The 18,405-nt window shown below is 38.3% G+C and overlaps 1 protein-coding gene and 1 long non-coding RNA gene across 2 annotated transcripts in view; one reads left to right on the top strand and one right to left on the bottom strand.

The window, feature by feature from the left end:
• ATXN3 (ataxin 3) overlaps positions 1 to 18,063 on the top strand; it is a 36,370-nt gene extending 18,307 nt beyond the window's left edge. Inside the window, 6 exon segments of the mRNA XM_035720099.2 lie at positions 824 to 990; positions 3,083 to 3,179; positions 8,671 to 8,734; positions 8,736 to 8,783; positions 14,358 to 14,446; positions 17,692 to 18,063. Coding sequence (XP_035575992.1) covers positions 824 to 990; positions 3,083 to 3,179; positions 8,671 to 8,734; positions 8,736 to 8,783; positions 14,358 to 14,446; positions 17,692 to 17,695 — 469 coding nt within the window. The 3' untranslated portion in view covers positions 17,696 to 18,063.
• LOC112672698 (uncharacterized) lies at positions 912 to 14,362 on the bottom strand. The gene is made up of 4 exons (XR_003144431.3): positions 13,409 to 14,362; positions 12,548 to 12,627; positions 11,229 to 11,285; positions 912 to 1,045 (listed from the first exon to the last, which is right to left on the bottom strand). It is a non-coding gene; the product is annotated as an uncharacterized LOC112672698 (long non-coding RNA).
• Positions 18,064 to 18,405: the final 342 nt, after the last annotated feature.

The following is an 18,405-nucleotide window of genomic DNA, read 5'->3' as shown; positions in this document are numbered from 1 at the left end:
GCTCTACTGACTGAGCCAGCTAAGTGCCCCAGGAATTATATTTTCATGCTTATATTGGACGGATATACACAAAGTACATTGGTTCTTTTATGGTTGGTGATTTTTTTTTCTTCTTTAGAACTCTTATATTTTTAGTGAAGTTTTCTGGTTTAAACTTGACTCTTTGAATTACTTAATTAGCTTATATGCACATCATAGCACAATTTTTATGCTATTAGATTATCAAAAAATGTTTAATTTTTGACTTATATAAAATCTTGGTTGGGGGGCTGGCTGGCTCAGTTGGTGAAGCATGTGACTCTTTTTTTTTTTTTAATAATAAATTTATTTTTTATTGGTGTTCAATTTGCCAACATATAACACCCAGTGCTCATCCCGTCAAGTGCCCCCCTCAGTGCCCGTCATCCATTCACCCCCACCCCCTGCCCTCCTCCCCTTCCACCACCCCTAGTTCGTTTCCCAGAGTTAGGAGTCTATGTTCTGTCTCCCTTTCTGATATTTCCTACCCATTTCTTCTCCCTTCCCTTCTATTCCCTTTCACTGTTATTTATATTCCCCAAATGAATGAGACCATATAATGTTTGTCCTTCTCCAATTGACTTATTTCACTCAGCATAATACCCTCCAGCATGTGACTCTTGAACTTGTGGTTGTAAGTTTGAGCACCATGTTGGGTGTAGAGATTACTTAAAAATAAAATCTTAAAAATTATTTAAAAAATCTTTTCACTTATAAATGTCTGTGTTTTATCTAAAATAGAAGACTGGAAAAAATAATAAAATAGAAGAATGGTCTGCAGTTACTCTCTGGTTTTGTTCTTTAGAGTCCAGAAAACAGATCTGGAACGAGTCTTAGAAGCAAACGATGGATCAGGCATGTTAGATGAAGATGAGGAAGATTTGCAGAGAGCTCTGGCACTAAGTCGCCAAGAAATTGACATGGAAGATGAAGAAGCAGATCTCCGCAGGGCTATTCAGCTCAGTATGCAAGGTATCTGCATGTGGATGTGTTGTTGAAGAATTGATTCAGATTATTCTTAGTTACCCTGGAAGTTAATATTATTGTTAATAAAGGTTCTTTGACAATTATTGCAGAAGCAATAACTATGTACATACGATCAGGTAGGTATTTTAGCTTTCTTACAAATAACTTTTTACAACCTAAGTTATATTAGGACTAGTTAAATTTTTTAAAGATTTTTTTATTTAAGAGAGGGAGCCACAGAGAGAGCACAAGTTGGGGGGAAGAGTAGAAGGAGAGGGAGAAGCAGACTCTGAGCAGGGAGTGAGACATTGGGCTCCATCCTGGGACTCCAGGATCATGACCTAAGCCAAAGGCAGACAGACGTTTAACCAACTGAGCCACCCAGGTGCCCCTGACTACTTATATTTTTATTCTGGTTTTTCTGTTTGGTTATAATACTATACTAACAACAATAAATGGAGCTTAATCTTTAGAGAAGAATCTTTTTTTTTTAATATTTTTATTTATTTATGATAGTCACACAAAGAGAGAGAGAGAGAGAGAGGCAGAGACATAGGCAGAGGGAGAAGCAGGCTCCATGCACCGGAAGCCCGACGTGGGATTCGATCCCGGGTCTCCAGGATCGCGCCCTGGGCCAAAGGCAGGCGCTAAACCGCTGCGCCACCCAGGGATCCCTAGAGAAGAATCTTTTAAAGAAGGGGAGGCTCTTTCCCAGACCAGCTATTTTGTAAATGTATGCTGTTGGATACAAAGGAAGGCCTGGGTAGAAAATATTTTAAAAGTCTACCACTTGGTGTACAACATAACAACTTAAGCCCACTTTGATGGGCCCACCTTGATAGTGACAGAAGCCCACCAGCAGAAGAGAATAAAGATGTATCCCCTAGATGGGCATCCCTGATGGCTCAGCAGTTTAGTGCCACCTTCAGCTCAGGGCCTGATCCTGGAGACCCAGGATCAAGTCCCAATGTCAGGCTCACTGCATGGAGCCTGTTTCTCCCTCTGCCTGTGTCTCTGCCCCCCCCCCCCTCAGGAATAAATAAATAAAATAAATAAATAAATAAATAAAAAAAGATGTATCCCCTAGGGAATCCAGGCAGAGGGACTTGTCCAGAACGTAGCCTCAGAGAGGCCTCTGAAAGGTATGGGTGATTTTCTTTGGCAGTTTTGTTTTCATCTAATTAACATGAATTTCCCTTTTACTTAATGAGATTACTCAGTGGAATTTCTCAAATATCTAAGTAAAATTGAGGTTCCATTAATATAAAGGTTATCCTTTTTATCCTGAATTCTCTTGCCTCCTGGCATACCTTGGAGTGCTTCATATATGCAATCCCATTTTTAATTCATAGAGCTCTGCTGGACTAGCCCAATAATGAACAGAACAGCTATTTAAATTTTAGATATTTTCATGTCCTTCGTTTTTCTTCCTGCGTTATTACATGATCGATGCAGGATCTCTGATTGGTGTAGCTATTTAGTGAGAACACACTTAAGTTGGTGTAGCATGCAAGTATTTTAGGATAGAGGACTACAGAGAATGGGTTTACTGTTACCCACTTTAAATTGCTTCTAGGGGATCCCTGGGTGGCGCAGCGGTTTGGTGCCTGCCTTTGGCCCAGGGTGCGATCCTGGAGACCCGGGATCGAGTCCCACGTCGGGGTCCCGGTGCATGGAGCCTGCTTCTCCCTCTGCCTGTGTCTCTGCCTCTCTCTCTCTCTCTCTCTGTGACTATCGTAAATAAATAAAAATTAAAAAAAAAAAAATGCTTCTAGTTGAAAGTACCGATTCATTGCTAGCAAGTTAAAGAGGGCATGCAAGCGTGGTGTTAATGGCTCTTCCTACCTGGTTGGTTGTTGGACTTACATCCTCACACCTGCTATATCACAGATGGATGTGGACACAGGTTATATTTGAACTGCCTTATTCAGATTTGTCCTTGAGAGTTTCAGAGCCTGCCTTATATTTATAGAATAGTAGCACAATATTTTTAAGAAGAAAACTTTTCAAAAACTTGCCCAAATAAATATAAACATAGTGTTGCTCAAATTGGTAAGTAAAATGATTGTTTTTTTGTTCTGTTTTCTTTTGTTTTCAGGGAGTTCCAGAAGTATATCTCAAGATACTCCACAGACATCAGGTATACATCTTACTTCAGAAGAGCTACGGAAGAGAAGAGAAGCCTACTTTGAAAAGTAAAGTAGTTAGTACAATATTAAAATTGCGTATTTAATGTGTACTTTGTTTTGTCTACAGTTTATACACACAGAGCTTTTGCTTAAACTATTTTATTTAGGATTCTCTCCTTTTAAAAGATTGTTACCACCTGAACCATGAACATCTGTGTGTATTTTTTTTTTTAATTTACAGCAAATAAACTGATATCATATGTAGTTTTAGGGAAAACTTTTGCCTCGATATCAGTTAAGTTTATCTGACATAAAATGAAGGAAACCCAGTAAAATTTCAGTCATTAAAAGAAAATGGGATTGGACCAAAACAAGAACAATGCCATAAGATCCTCTGGATGTGCTTCTTGGTTACCTGACCAATTCTGCAAAGTTCTTTTATCCATTAACAGGAAAAGCAGCATTGTGGTCAGGGAGCACACTCTCAGATAGAGGCGGTAGATAATTGTTCTTACTGCCACTCTAGGGTTTATATGCAGGCCTGTTGGCATAGGGATATGGGAGCAAACCATAAACTTGAATCATCAGCTCCTACAGCCCAACTCTGTAAGTGTTCTCAAAATAAGAAACAAAAATGTCATCTTTTCCAGTGACTACCATTCACAAATTGTCTTCCCTTTTTATTTTTTTAAGGATAAAACTTATCTTAAAGGCTACACAGTAGTCTTTAGATAAATACTCATATCCTCTGATCCCAGGTCAGAAACCAAAAGGCTGGTGGCTGAATCTGGCCTGTTCACTATGTTTCATCAGTTCTGAGATGTACATATTTTCACATTTCAACATCTCTGCAATTGAGTAGCATCTTACAATAATAATTGGCAGTATTAGTGGGATCTAAAATATTGGAGCATTTTACATTTAATGATGTAATGAAGATAATATTTACCTTGTTTTCTGTTTTTTTTTTTTTTTTTAAGTCACAACTCAGAAGTATATGAAGGAAAGTTCTGATCAGCTGACATCCTCTTAATGTGAGATATTTCTAGTCTTTATTCAGTGATAGATTGATGGATTTAATTATATATAGAATTTCAAAATAGTGCTTATTAGTGCTTTCAAATTTTTAACTTCCTTTCAAATTTTTAATTTTTCTAGTTTTTTAATTATGATAAACTTCAAATATCCATAAAAGTAAAGAAACCAGGATAAGGAACCCCTGTTTACCCATTGCCCAGATTTAGCAAATATCAGCACATGGCCAGTCGTGGTTTTCTATGCCCTCATCTCTCCTACTTTCCCCTCTCTCCCCCCCAAGCTGCGATTATTTTATGACAAATCTAAAGCATTATATCCTTTCATCCATTCTTTAGTAATATAGCCAGATGTTACTGTCACACTGTAATGTTAATAATTATCACATGATAATTATGTGATAATTTTTATATCTCAAATATATCAAATATTGTATATCTCATTCTCTCAAATAAAATATATAGCTTTTAAAGATTCCACGTATTTACTTGAGAGAAAGAGGGAGAGAGAGAAAAAAAAAGGAGAGAGCACGCATGCACACATGTGCACACAAGCAGGGGCGGGGGCAGACGGAGAAGCAGACTCCCTGCTGAGCAGGGAGCCCCATGTGGACTCCATCCCAGGACCCTGGGATCATGACCTGAGCTGAAGGCAGACAGTTAACTGACTGAGCCACCCAAGTGCCCCAAATAAAATCTTTAAAAATAAATAAATAAATTTTTTAGATTTTTTTTTTTTTTTGAAAATGTGAAACTCTTATTGCATTTAATCTTTATAGTAGAAAGAATTTAAAATGAGCATTAGTATAGCTCCTTCTAGGTTGGAGGATAGTTGACTGGAGAGGAAGATGTGCAGTGATGGTTTCCAGCTTCAGTTTCATCCTCTGCCTCTTGGTTTGACCTTGAAACTACTTGTGGGAACTTGAGGAAAACTAGAGAATATTTGATAATCACATGTTACTGAGAAGAGTTAAGAGCTAACTCCTTGGTGTTTCTTTTAGGCATTATCTAGTATTCAGAATCTTGTAGGGCTCATTAGTAAAGGAGCTGAGAAACAATAGTAGTTTCAAATATTAGTTCTTTCACCAGAATTCCTGATTACTAAGCCTACAAGGTCCTTCTCTCTCTAGCTTCCATCTTTGGGAAATCAGTTCTAAGGTTATAGAGCCACTCTTTGTTCCTTCTGACCCTCTCCAAACTGACCCTGGTGCTATTGTTATTTAAACAAATTTTGAATTCAAAATAAGGCTTTTTTCCATTTAAATAATTTGTTATTCACTCAAATAGTTTTTTTTTTTTCCTGTAGAGTATTTGAAGCTTCATTCCTAATGTAGAAACCACAGTATTCATGCATCAAGCATAAAAATACTGTTTAAAAACGTACCTAATACAAAGTCCTAGTTAATGGGGGCACCTGAGTGGCTCAGTCAGTTAATCATCCAACTCTTGATTTCGGCCCCGGTCATGATCTCAGGGTTGTGAGATAGCCCCACATCAGATCAGGCTCCCTGCTCTGCAGGAAGTCTGTTTCTCTCAACAACCCCTCCCAACCCCCTCATCCTTTTCCCAACTTGTGCATGTGCATGCTCTCTCTAAAATCTTAAAACAACAACAACAAAATCCCAAGAAAGTTATAGTTAATGAGTGTTAAGTTCGCAGCCGAGATGAGTTTTTTCAAGAAGTAATCTTGAAATCTATTTTATCTATTATAAAACCCCAAATAAGAACTCTTATTATGGGGATCCCTGGGTGGCGCAGCGGTTTGGCGCCTGCCTTTGGCCCAGGGCGTGATCCTGGAAACCCCGGATCCAATCCCACGTCATGCTCCCGGTGCATGGAGCCTGCTTCTCCCTCTGCCTATGTCTCTGCCTCTCTCTCTCTCTATGTGACTATCATAAATAAATAAAATTAAAAAAAAATAAATAAATAAAAAAAGAACTCTTATAATGTTAGCAATGTTACCATAAAATTTAGCTTAAAAACTCACAGACTGAGCATCAAATTAGGCAATGTGTGTAAAACTACTGTGTAAATTGTAAGGTATTCCACAAATGTCTTAGCGTATTTAATATCTTTTCCAGGTGTAGCTTTGAAATGATGGAGATTCTTTCCTTCTGTTACTAAAAAAGTGTTTTCCAACAAAGAGAGAATTACTGGGCATTGTCTTCATGGTCACAAATTGCTATGATTTTTTGATCATCTAACTCTTGAGCCACCACTTCAATGGCATGGCATAACAGGATTCAGTTTAAGAAACAAGCTACTAGGGGTGCCTGGGTGGCTCAGTCAGTTAAGCGTCTGCCTTTGGCTCAGGTCTTGGTCCCGAGGTCCTGTGATGGAGTCCGGCACCGGGCTCCCTGTTTAGCTGGGAGCCTGCTTCTGCCTCTGCCCCTCCCTGCCATATGCTCTCTCTCTCTCTCCCTCTCTCTCTCAAATAAATAAATGAAATCTTAAAAAAAAAAAAAAAAAAAAAAGCTACCAGAGGTATTTTAAACAGGAAAGTAATTAGTACAGAAACTTGGCTTACACAATCCTAAGAAGAGCTGGAGGTGCAGGCTATAGGCCAGGTCTCAGAAATTCCATAGACCAAATTCCATAGACTTGTTGGAAGAGCTGTGCCACTTCCCCCATTGGCATCATGGGGAATCGGGACATGGAGTTTAAGAACACGCTGCTATAGCTCTGATCCTAGATCAGGAAACTGCCATCACAGTTGCCTGGACATGGGAATGGGAGTCCCCGCTGCAGCTGCTGTGAAGCAGAATCCTGGTCTTGGCAGCTTCCCAACCTGACTTGTGTGCAGAGAGCAACCAGGGTAGCAGGAGGACAGCTGTGCCTCCTTTCTGCGGAGTGCTTAACTGATAACCATAATCCTAGCTATACAGTGACCTAAGATGTTGTTTTAGCTCTCTAGCCTCTCTGATTCTGAGGGCACAGTCAAAGCTGCAGTGGGAATGGGTACTGATTTGCTGTTTGAATATGTTGCATCTTATGGTGTCATCCAAGATGAAAGGTGTCAGAATTGTTTCAAGGTTGGCAGTTCATCTACTTCTCACTTTTAATAAATTTAAAGTAGAATAAAGGTTATCCCTCTAAGTCACTGTCTCACCTACTACTCTCTTATATTCTGACCTATTACCTTGATCGGAGGGGGAAAGGGCATGCATGGAGAGAGATCTGATGGGCCAGAATCCCTCCTGCTTCACAGCCTGTCCTTCCTGTGCACACCTCAGAATCGGTGTGTGCTGGCGGGAGCATCCTGCCCTCTTGTGCATCATTAGCCACACACACCCGAGAATAAACCAAGACAAACATCAGTGTACTTGGGTTTTCTTTGTTACATTTAAAACAGAAGAGTCTCTAGGGGAAAAAAAAAGTATGCTATTCTATTAATAGCATTACTGGTAAATCTAAAATACTAATTCCTTTAAAAGTCCTATGCATTTTTTTTTAAAGCTATGGCTTCTCAGAGTGTCAGCTGTTTGTAAATTTTGTTAATTTTCAACATATATGTGGTATGATGTGAAATAATTTTAAATTTATGTAAAAGTAGAAATAGTTTAGAGAACTCCCTATATACTCTTTGCCCAAATTCCTCAATTGTTGACATTTCTGAGGGATTTGAGAATAACTTGCAGACATGATCTCCCATTACATCTCAATATTTCAGTGTGTATTTAAGTACAAGGACACTGTCCTACATATTTACATCATAATCATCGTGTTTAAAAGTTTAAAATGTGAATTTTTCTGACATTGTTTTTCCATCCGAAAGAAATACAGGGAAGATTTATTTTAATTCAAAAAACGGTACTGAACCTTGACCATGCATCTTAAAAAGTTATATTCTTTCATTCATGAAGTATTTGGCGAATGCCTACTATGGACAGGCACTGTTTTAGGCATTTCAGAAACAAGTTTTGTGCTCTTGTTAGCTGACACTCAAAAGAGGGAATATCTGATGATATATCTGATGGTATAAGTTGATACTGGAAATTGAAAAGGAGCAGCGATGAGATAGCATATGCCTGGAAGCTGCTGCAGGTGGTTGGTCAAGAAAGGTCTCTCCTAGGACTTGCTAAAGCTCAGAGCTGAACAACAAGGAGAAGCTGGCCATGGGAAAGATCATGTTACCTTGCATGGTAATTGGGATGCTTTACATTTTCAAAGGTGCTTATTTTTAGTGACTTCCAACAATATTAAGGATCTGTAAATGCAACACATTTGTATAAGAGTAGCTACCAGTGAATGCTTTTGTTTATGTGTTATTTTGTGGTAAAAATCTTTACCTATTAATTTGTTTAATAATTTAGATTTTATATCTAGGTTTCCTAGGATCAGCACTGTGATACTTGTAAGTAATATAAATCAGACTGATTGCTCTGGCATTGTTTTGTGGACTTATGACAATGACTCTTATTTTGTGGGACCTTTTATTTTCCATGCGAATACTTTTTCTTATGGCATATGTATTCTTAGGGTTTGTTTTTTTTTTAATGTACATTCACTTTTGAATGTTTCAGGCGGCAGCAGCAACAACAGCAGCAGCAGCAGCAGCAACAGGATCCACTAGGACAGCTCTCACATCCGTGTGAGAGGCCCACCACAAGTTCAGAAGCACTGGGTAGTGATCCAGGTATGCCTCTCTGACCATGCTCTGACACAGGCTCTGTGTGATTAGGGCTTCACAGGGTTTTTTCTCCCCTATTTAATTATGCTGAAACTGTTGTATGAATTTTTTTTTAAGATTTTATTTATTTATTCATGAGAGACAGAGAGAGAGAGACAGAGAGAGGCAGAGACATAGGCAGAGGGAGAAGCAGGCTCCATGCAGGGAGCCCGATGTGGGACTCGATCTTGGGTCTCCAGGATCATGCCCCGGGCTGAAGGCGGTGCTAAACCACTGAGCCACCGGGGCTGCCCTTCTGTATGAATTTGTAATCTACTCAATTTCCTTAGACTAAGAAGCAGGCAGACTAGAGCAATCAGTGCATGTGTTGCTTTAAAATTATAGACAACACTTGCAACTTCAAAATAATCAATAAATTCTTCAAAAATTTCTCAGAGATAATGGATAGTAATAGGTGGAAGATGAATACATTTTACCACCTGGAAAACTAGAGCACCCATGTGTAGCCTAAATAATAGGAAATCTAAAATTATTTATCAGGCCTTGGTTTAATAGGTCTTAAACTTTGGCCAATTATTGGCAGTACAAGTTGAGTAACAAAACAACTGTATATGACAAAGGCCTTAAAAGCAGACCACGTAAAGAACTCTCAAAACTGAAATAAGAAAACTCAAATGGGGTGAAGGATTTGAACAGATACTTCATCAAACATGTGGTTGACAAATAAGCACATGAAAATGTGATCAATATTAATAATCAGGGAAATGCAAATTAAAACCACAATGAGATACTATTACACACCTTATTATAAGAATGGCTTAATAAAAAAAAACTGACAGTACCAAATGCTGGCTAAGATCAAAGCAACTAGACACCCATACGTTGTTAATAGGAATATAAAATGGTACAGCAACTTGGAAAACAGTTTAGTATTTTCTTATAAACCTAAATGTAGGGGATCCCTGGGTGGCACAGCGGTTTAGCGCCTGCCTTTGGCCCAGGGCGCGATCCTGGAGACCCGGGATCGAGTCCCACGTCGGGCTCCCAGTGCATGGAGCTTGCTTCTCCCTCTGCCTATGTCTCTGCCTCTTTCTCTCTCTCTCTCTGTGTATGACTATCATAAATAAATTTAAAAAATTTAAAAAAAAATAAATAAATAAATAAACCTAAATGTACACTTCACCATGTGATTTAGTGGCCCCACTCCTAGGTGTGTAACCAAGAAAAAAGAAACGTGAGTTCACAGAAAAATATGTATGTGAATACTTATAGCAGCTTCATTTATAATTGTCAAAAACTAGAAGTTACCCAACTGTTGTCCTTCGGTGGTGGATGGGTGCACAAACTGTGGTGCTTAAAAGCAATGGACTACTATTTAACAATAAGAATAAACCGGTGCTGTTTCCTATTGTTCCTGCTGTTTTTAGCTAATAACTCTGGACATTTATATCAAACAAACATAAGAAAAATCTGAAAGGTGGGGCACCTGGGTGGTTCAGTCACATAAGTATCTGCCTTCAGCTCAGGTCATGATCCCGGGGTCCTGGGATAGAGCCTGGCATGGGCGGGGTGGGGGGGGGGTGTCCCTGCTCAGCGGGGAGTCTGCTTCTCCTCTGTCTGCTGCTCCCCCTGCTTGTACTCTCTCACTCTTTCTGTCAAATAAATAAAATCTTTTAAAAAAATCTGAAAGGTAGAAGACAGACTTTAGGAAGCTCAGGACCAGAGGAATGACATATTGATGTGTAGCCTGGATTTTCTTTTTTGCCTCACATATCCTAGACTTGGTGCTGAAGAAGCCACAGCAGAGACAAAGTAAAGCCTGCTCTATGTCGTCAAAAGGAACTACCTAGCAACTAAAAACTTCTAGATAATAAATATCCTGTTCTATCCAAGCAGAATGATTAGGTAAATAAACTGGCCTTTATGTCACCCCCTCCATTGGCACAGGCCAAGTCGGAGGAGTGTAGCCTGGTATCCCACCTGGCAGGAATGAGGTGTATCTCCTGCTTCCCCAGCCAGCAAGATGTCAGAGAAAGCCAAGTGGGGAGCTGAGATTTTCATTCCCTCCAGGAGGGAGGGCCCTTTCCCATAGTGTCTGTAGTCATAGGGAGCCTAGACTTCCACCCAGCACTGTATTATGAAGGCATCTCTCTAGCTTCCTACCTGAGTGGTTTGAAAAGAGGCCCACTGGAGAATCAGGAGTTACTGATTTGAGGCTGTAACAAGGCCACAGCCAGAGTGTCAGTAAGAGGCGGTAAGGAGGCATTCCTACCCCTTGCAGGCAGGGAGATGTCAGTGGAGGACAGTGGAGACCCTGAACTCCCACGTGTGCCCAGCAGTAATGATCATACACTCTCCCCTTCTCCTGGCCACAGCAGGGCAGCACCCCCTTCCCCCACTGGTGCTGTGTCAAAAGAGGCTTACTAACAGAGAAGATTAAGTAGGACTTACAGTCTTATAACATGCAACACTGCAGATGTTCAGGACTTGATCAGAAGCATCATTCTACTAAAAGCCAGGAAAAATTCAAATTGATTGAGAAAAGACAGTTCATAGGTTACCATCACCAAATGACACTGATGTCAGCATTAATCTCATGAGGATTTTTTTTCTTTTATTATTATTATTATTTTTTAATAATTTATTTTTTACTGATGTTCAATTTGCCAACATACAGAATAACACCCAGTGCTCATCAAGTGCCCCCCTCAGTGCCCGCCACCCAGTCACTCCCACCCCCTGCCCTCCCCTTCCACCACCCCTAGTTCGTTTCCCCAGAGTTAGGAGTAGTTATGTTCTGTCTCCCCTCATGAGGATTTTTAAAGTAGCCATCATGAAAATGCTACAATGAGCAATTAGAAACATGCTGAAAACAAATGAAAAAATAGAAAGCTTCAAGAGAGAAATAGAAGATAAAAGAACTAAGTGGTAATTTTAGAAGTGAAAAATAACAATACCTAAAATTTGAAAATGCAGTGGATGGGTCCAACTAGTGAATGGAAGGACAGAGAAGAGAATCTGTGAACTTTAAGGCAGTACAATGGAAATTATCCATTCTGAGCAACAGAGAGAATTAGACTGGAAAAAATTAACAAAGTCTTGACACCTGTGGGACCATAGTAGAAGATCAAATGTGCCATGGAAATCCCAATAGATGAGAAGGAGGGTGGGGCCGAAAAAATATCTGAAGATAAAATGGCTGAAAATCCCCAGCTTTGACAAAAGATCTAAAACTACAGGGCAGCCTGGGTGGCTCAGAGGTTTAGTGCCAACTTTGGCTCAGGGTGAGATCCTGGAGAACAGGGATTGAGTCCCATGTCGGGCTCCCTGCATGGAGCCTGCTTCCCCCTCTGCCTATGTCTCTACCTCTCTCTCTCTCTCTCTCTCTCTCTCTCTCTCTCTGTGTGTGTTTCTCATGAATAAATAAAAAATCTTTAAAAAAATCTAAAACTACAGAATTGGGGCACCTGAACATATGAGTATGAGCAAACAATAGATATCCCTCTCCTTTTGAGTTTTCTAAATTACATTTGATGATTGAAGCAAGAATTTGAATATTGATTTAGTTTTTAGTATATATGTAGAAAGTAAGGCAATTACATTATAAATTAGAGGGACATAAAGGGAGGTGAATTTTCTACTTTTCATTTTGACTGTTAGAGCCACTGTGGGAAACCGGTTGTCAGTTTCTTTAAAAACTGAACCAGTACTAAGCATACAACCCAGCAGTTACACTCCTGGACATTTACCCCAGAGAAATGAAAACTTACCTGTCTATGCAAAAACCTGGACACAAATGTTCAGAGCAGCTTTCTTTCTCATAATCAAAACCTGGAAACAACCAAATGTCCTACAGGAAAGTAAACAGTTAAACAAACAGTAGTATGTCTGTGGAATATTACTCAGGACTAGGGAAACCCCAGCTATTGATACATGCAATTCCACTGAGTCTCAAAGGCATTATGCTGAGTGCAGGAAAGATATGTAACATTTTTCTAAAAATGACAAATTTGTAGAGATGGAGAACAAATTAGTGGCTGCCTGCAGTTCAGGAAGGTGGGGGCAGAGAAGTGGGTATGAATCAAAAGGGACAACAGGAGAGAGACCTTTGTGGATCTTGACCAGCTCTCTGTCCTGATTGTGGTGCTAGTGGTTATATGAATCTGCACATATGATGAAATAGCCTAACACTACACCCAACTTTGTACCAGTGTCAGTATCCAAGTTTGGGTTTCAGCTGCAGTTTCCTAGGATTTAACTGTTGGGTGAAATTGAGCTGAAGTGTAGATAGTTCAGTAAACTGTCTTTGCAACTTGCTACAAATTATTTCAAAACAAAATTTAACTAACAAATTACAAATATATACACAACTAAGTTAAGTCTTTGAGCCTAATGCACTGGTTTTGAAATCTAGGATAAATGTTTGTGGGGGACTGACCACAAAGGGGCAGCATGTGTGAATCATTGAGAGCAGGGCACAGCTCTGTGTCTGGGTGGTGGTGATGGTTGTACAGTGCCATGTGTTTGTCGAGACTTCTAAAACTGTCAGAGTGCATATTGCTTTATGTAGATATTAAAAATCAAAAAAGGAATCTATAGTAATCAAACAGATATATTTTCTAAGAGCTTACCTTTTGATGACTGAGAATTTTCCAAAAAATAGCTAAGAGATATACTTGGTTTTTTTTTCCCCCAACAGGAGATGTTATGAGTGAAGAAGACATGCTTCAGGCAGCCGTGACCATGTCTTTAGAAACTGTTAGAAATAATTTCAAAACAGAAGGGAAAAATTAATACCTTTTACAAATCATTTAGATGTTCTTACTTTCCAGCATTATTATCTGTGTGGTTATAGCACAGAGGGTCCATTTTAGTCATGTGTCAAACAATGTTCAACAGAGGAGATTAGACGTTTAGGTGGTTTGCAACAAAAAGAATGGAAAAATGCATCAGCTGTAGGACTAAATAGTGATCCTCCAAACACTAGCCAAAGAGGCATTTAGAGATTAAAGAAGTTTAAAATAGTTTTCTAAATGTTCCTTTTTCTTTTTGAGTGTGCAATATCTAACATGTCTAAAATTAGGGCATTTTTCATGGATCTTTTTGCAGACCAACTAATTAGCTCTTGCCACAGAACTTTTTCCATACATGTTCTTCTCCTCGTTTCTGTTCAGGTCATTTGACTCACTTTCCATCATCTCATAGTTGCTTCTCTTATTAACCAAGTTAACCTTTTAGGACAGCGTCTCTTCTCTGTGTTGATATGATTCCAGAAGGATTCGCTGCTTTCGCTCCAATTATTTAGCGAGCCCTTGAATGTTTTCTCATGTTATTTCCCCAATCACAATGTCTTTGCTACTTTGTTTCCTTGCTTTTCTATAGCTCTTTTGAAAGATGGTAATCTTTCTTGAGGTTTGCTTTTTAAGCCCTCTAATATAAGATCATTAGTTCGTGATTCTGGTGCATTCCTAAACTCTGAAATCAACTCTGCACAAGTATTTGAGAATAAATGAGAATTTTTTTGATGTGTGAGCACATCCTTTTCCAGATGCTTTACAAATGTCTTCTCAATTATGTTAGACAGTCACAGCTCCACTGGGACCTTTTCTTCTGCACCTTGATATTTCCTTTTCTCCAGTTGAGAAAAATAGGAGAAGCACAGTATGCAAGTAAGTTTCCTTCTGTTTAAGACTTAACAAATAATACCCACCATGAATGTATGAGAGGCAAAATTTGGCTTTCAATTTAATGGCAGTGTCATTTTATTCTCTCTTGTGACTGGAGCTCTCTTTACGGCGGAGCCACAGAACATAGATGTCTGCCTCTGCTGCACATCCTGTAGTAGGTATAGCTTGCCAGAGATGATGATCTGGAACATGAAAATAATCTAACAAAAATACATTTACATTTATACTATGATTTGACCCTCGTATCATGTTTAAGTAGCTTAAGAATTACAGAAGTCACACAGTACTTAATGGGTCTGTAAATAAGAGTTTAGTTTTGATACACATTCTTTAATTGGGATGCACAGAGTTTTTTGCTGGGTCAATACAGTGGTATGGTTTTGGTGAAAATTAACTATGTATGTCTCTCTGAAATGGACATTTCGGGTTCTGTCACTTATTCCCCCATTCTCCATCCCCTTTGAAGCCCTTTGGGATGTTGAATTGTTCATAAGCTAAAAGAGGAAATTTCAGCCGACAACATAGAATAAGAAAGTATATGTTGCCATGACTAGTGTATGGCTGTACACATTTTATCAGGGAAATTTTTTTGACCTAGGACTTATTACTGAATTTAAAAGAGATGAAAAAATGCCTTTTATGATTATGAAATAGCTTTTTTGGGGGGGGGGACAGATAGAGACAGATTTTTTTTAGTCATTATTTTGTGCCAAAATACAGTTTTCTGAAGTTTCCTGTGCAAAAGTAGACCATTTTACTTTAAAATCTAAAGTTTTCTTTTGAGAATTGAAAGTATTTCGGAAGAGTTATAAAACTTTAGAATTGCAAGGGATGTTGGAGTATAGTACTGCTCCCTCAAGATTTATAAACCAAAATATTTTAAGGTTGAACATTTGTGTAATTATCCCCAATATGCTTATCCTATTTTCCATGGATATTATTGGCTTTTACCTTATCTCATTGAAACATTGCATTAAACTTTTCATACACTTGAATGGATGAGCTACCTAATATAAAAATGAGAAATATGCTTTTGAACTCTTAACCTCAGAGTTTATAAAGTTCTTATATTACAGCCTTTATTAAAGCACTTAAGGAAATATGGCATGTTGGCCTTCATTTAGGCTGTTTTTGTTTTTAACAGCAGAGCTGAGCACACACTGGATACATTTGAATGTGTTTATTTACTTCCTTATGAATGTTGCATTTGGCAGGAAGATCCAGAATGACTAAGGAACTGCCAACTTGTTTGGATTGGCTTAAACTTAATTTAGACTCCATTCCTTAATTGGCCAGTATGAAGAGATGCCAATGCTCATAACTACAGTATCAGAAAACTTAGTGTGGTTCACACATCAGGAACTTTTTTTTACTGTAAACAACCTCAAGAAAGTCCGAAACAATTAAATTCACAATAACTGTCCTGCTAAAAGCTCTATATTAAGATTTCCATTCTGTTTTACCAATTGGGAACATCTTGATGTTTAATATTTAAACTATTGGTATCATTTTTCTAATGTATAAATTGCGTTACCAGGATAAAATATGTACAGTGGTGATGCTAGTGTTTAAAGTTTTGGAAACACTGCTTTCATATTTTGAGATGTCATGGATATAGTAAGTTATATTTTAAAAATTCACAGTAGTTAAATTCACAGTTAACCTGATCAATTAACATTTTTATAGTAATTAACATACAAATATTTCAGTAATGTAAATTGTTCAAAAAGATGCTGCAGGTTATATTTTAAAATCTTGGTCAAATAATTTACAATTCACAGAAAATTTAAGGAGGTGCTTTTTTTCTTTAAAACTTGATTTTTCTTAATTAAGACTTTATTCATGCCAAAGTTAATAAGGAAAAAAGCTCAACACTGGTTGAAGATCATTATAGGTAAAACTACCAATAGTCTGGGTTTTTCCATTTAATATTAAGTTGAATAAAGTAAATTTTATTCCATTCAGAGCCTAAATCACATATTTAATGTCTTCATGTTTGATATTCTTTTTAAATAGTATCATACTAGTGCCAAGATTTATTAAATGTCTTAAATTGGCCCATTGGGCCCATGCAAATTCAAATTTTGAGTCAGTACATAAGCAAAATACAGTAATAGAAATTAAAATATCTCCAGTTGAAATAAATCTCTATGTTTTTAAATTCTCAAGATTCAGTAATGAATTTTGATGACTTCTATTAAAAACTTTATTTGCAACTGGAGAGCCCAATGACCTCTACTCTGAAAGTAAATAGTTTGTTGTATCTGGGCACTAACAAGTATGGAGATATTACATGTGTGATCTTAATTAAGAAAAACCAGATTGGATCAACTAGTCATTTCAGCAGTGTCAATAATTTTTCATATCTTAAGAGAAAAATTTTCCTTTTATCCTGGACCCTTTATGAACCAGCATCTTTTGCTAAAGAGATGAACTGGCTTGTATTTTTTAAAGTCTTCCATTAGCAAAAATATTTTGTTCCGTTTTGCTTCTATGCACGAAAATATTATTGACATCGTTAATTCTTGAATTTTGATGTTTTTTTATTTGAAGAAAATCTTTGCTATTTTTGCCCAAAGTGTCCTGGTATTTTGAGAATTAATGCTAGTTCATAATTTTTAATCTTACAGTAATTGGCATATTAACAATAGTGTGTAAGTAAATATTTTAAGACTGGATTCATAGACAAGGAATGGGAAGCAATAGAGAAATATATATGAAAATTCCTGATTCATTTAGGAAGTACTTCACCTGTTTTTTGCATAGTTCAAGTGAAGAATGTCTCCAGGAATTAAAAAAAAATTTTTTTTAAAGAGGAAAACATACATTTGAATGTGAAAAATTATCTAATTTCTACAACACTGGACTACCAGAAAAAGAACTTTGTAAAAATTACTGTTGTGTACAAACTATTTGAAATACAAGTACAAAAAAACACCTGATAAGGTATGGTCTTTTGGCCGTGACTACAATGCACCGTGGCAATGCCATTTGCTCAGGACCCAGCACTGCAGCCCTGTGTGCACCTGCCTTGAAGTTGTGTTGCGGTTACTACACACACAGATCTTCCCGTCTGGTCCGTAGAAAAGCCAGGCTTCCAAAGCACTGTTGAACACTGAGATTCTATTGTTAAAGTGGATGTTCGATGAGTTGTATTTTAAATATCAAAGATTATTGAATAAAGATAATGTTTGCTTTTTTATTTCTGTTTTTATTTGTGTTGACAGTTAATTCCTAGCCTTGCTCTGCAAAGGATGGTCAGAAGACCAGTAGCCTCCTCCACAGCTTTTCAGAGAGGCCGAGCTTCAGGCCACACCTACGACTGGCTGGGAACCTGCGTTTTTACCAAGACCCCTAGGGAACTCACGTGCAAATTCAAGTTTAGGAGGCATTGTATGGGCTGCATGTGATTAATAAAATGGGAGGGGGGCACTGATAACTCCGTTCCAGCCAGCTGCTACCCAGCGCTTCATTATGACTGGAACCTCTCCTCTTGTCTAAGATGCTAAGAAGTCCAAATTTTTACTTGAAATCTGATTTTTAAATGATTGCTCAATCGTTTTTAACCCCGAGGGCCAAACAAAGCACATTGGTAACAATTTTTTTAAGAGTGCCATTTTTTTCTTCCTCCGACTCAACACGGGAACCCAACTAGTAGTTAGAATCCTAGTTTGAGGGCAGCCCCAGTGGCGCAGCGGTTTAGCGCCGCCTGCAGCTCAGGGCGTGATCCTGGGGACCCTGGATCGAGTCCCACGTCGGACTCCCTGCATGGAGCCCGCTCCTCCCTCTGCCTGTGTTTCTGCCTCTCTCTCTCTAGCTGTGTCCCTATGAATAAATAAATAAAATATTTAAAAAAAAAAAGAATCCTAGTTTGAGGATTCTACAGTCCTTAAACCATAATGAAGGTTTATGTATCCATTTTATCCTTATCCTTAATTAGG

The sequence above is a fragment of the Canis lupus genome, chromosome 8 (assembly GCF_003254725.2).
Source record: "Canis lupus dingo isolate Sandy chromosome 8, ASM325472v2, whole genome shotgun sequence".
Lineage (NCBI taxonomy): Eukaryota > Metazoa > Chordata > Mammalia > Carnivora > Canidae > Canis > Canis lupus.
Note: the sequence above shows the minus strand (reverse complement) of the source record. Positions and strands in the feature narration are given on the sequence as shown.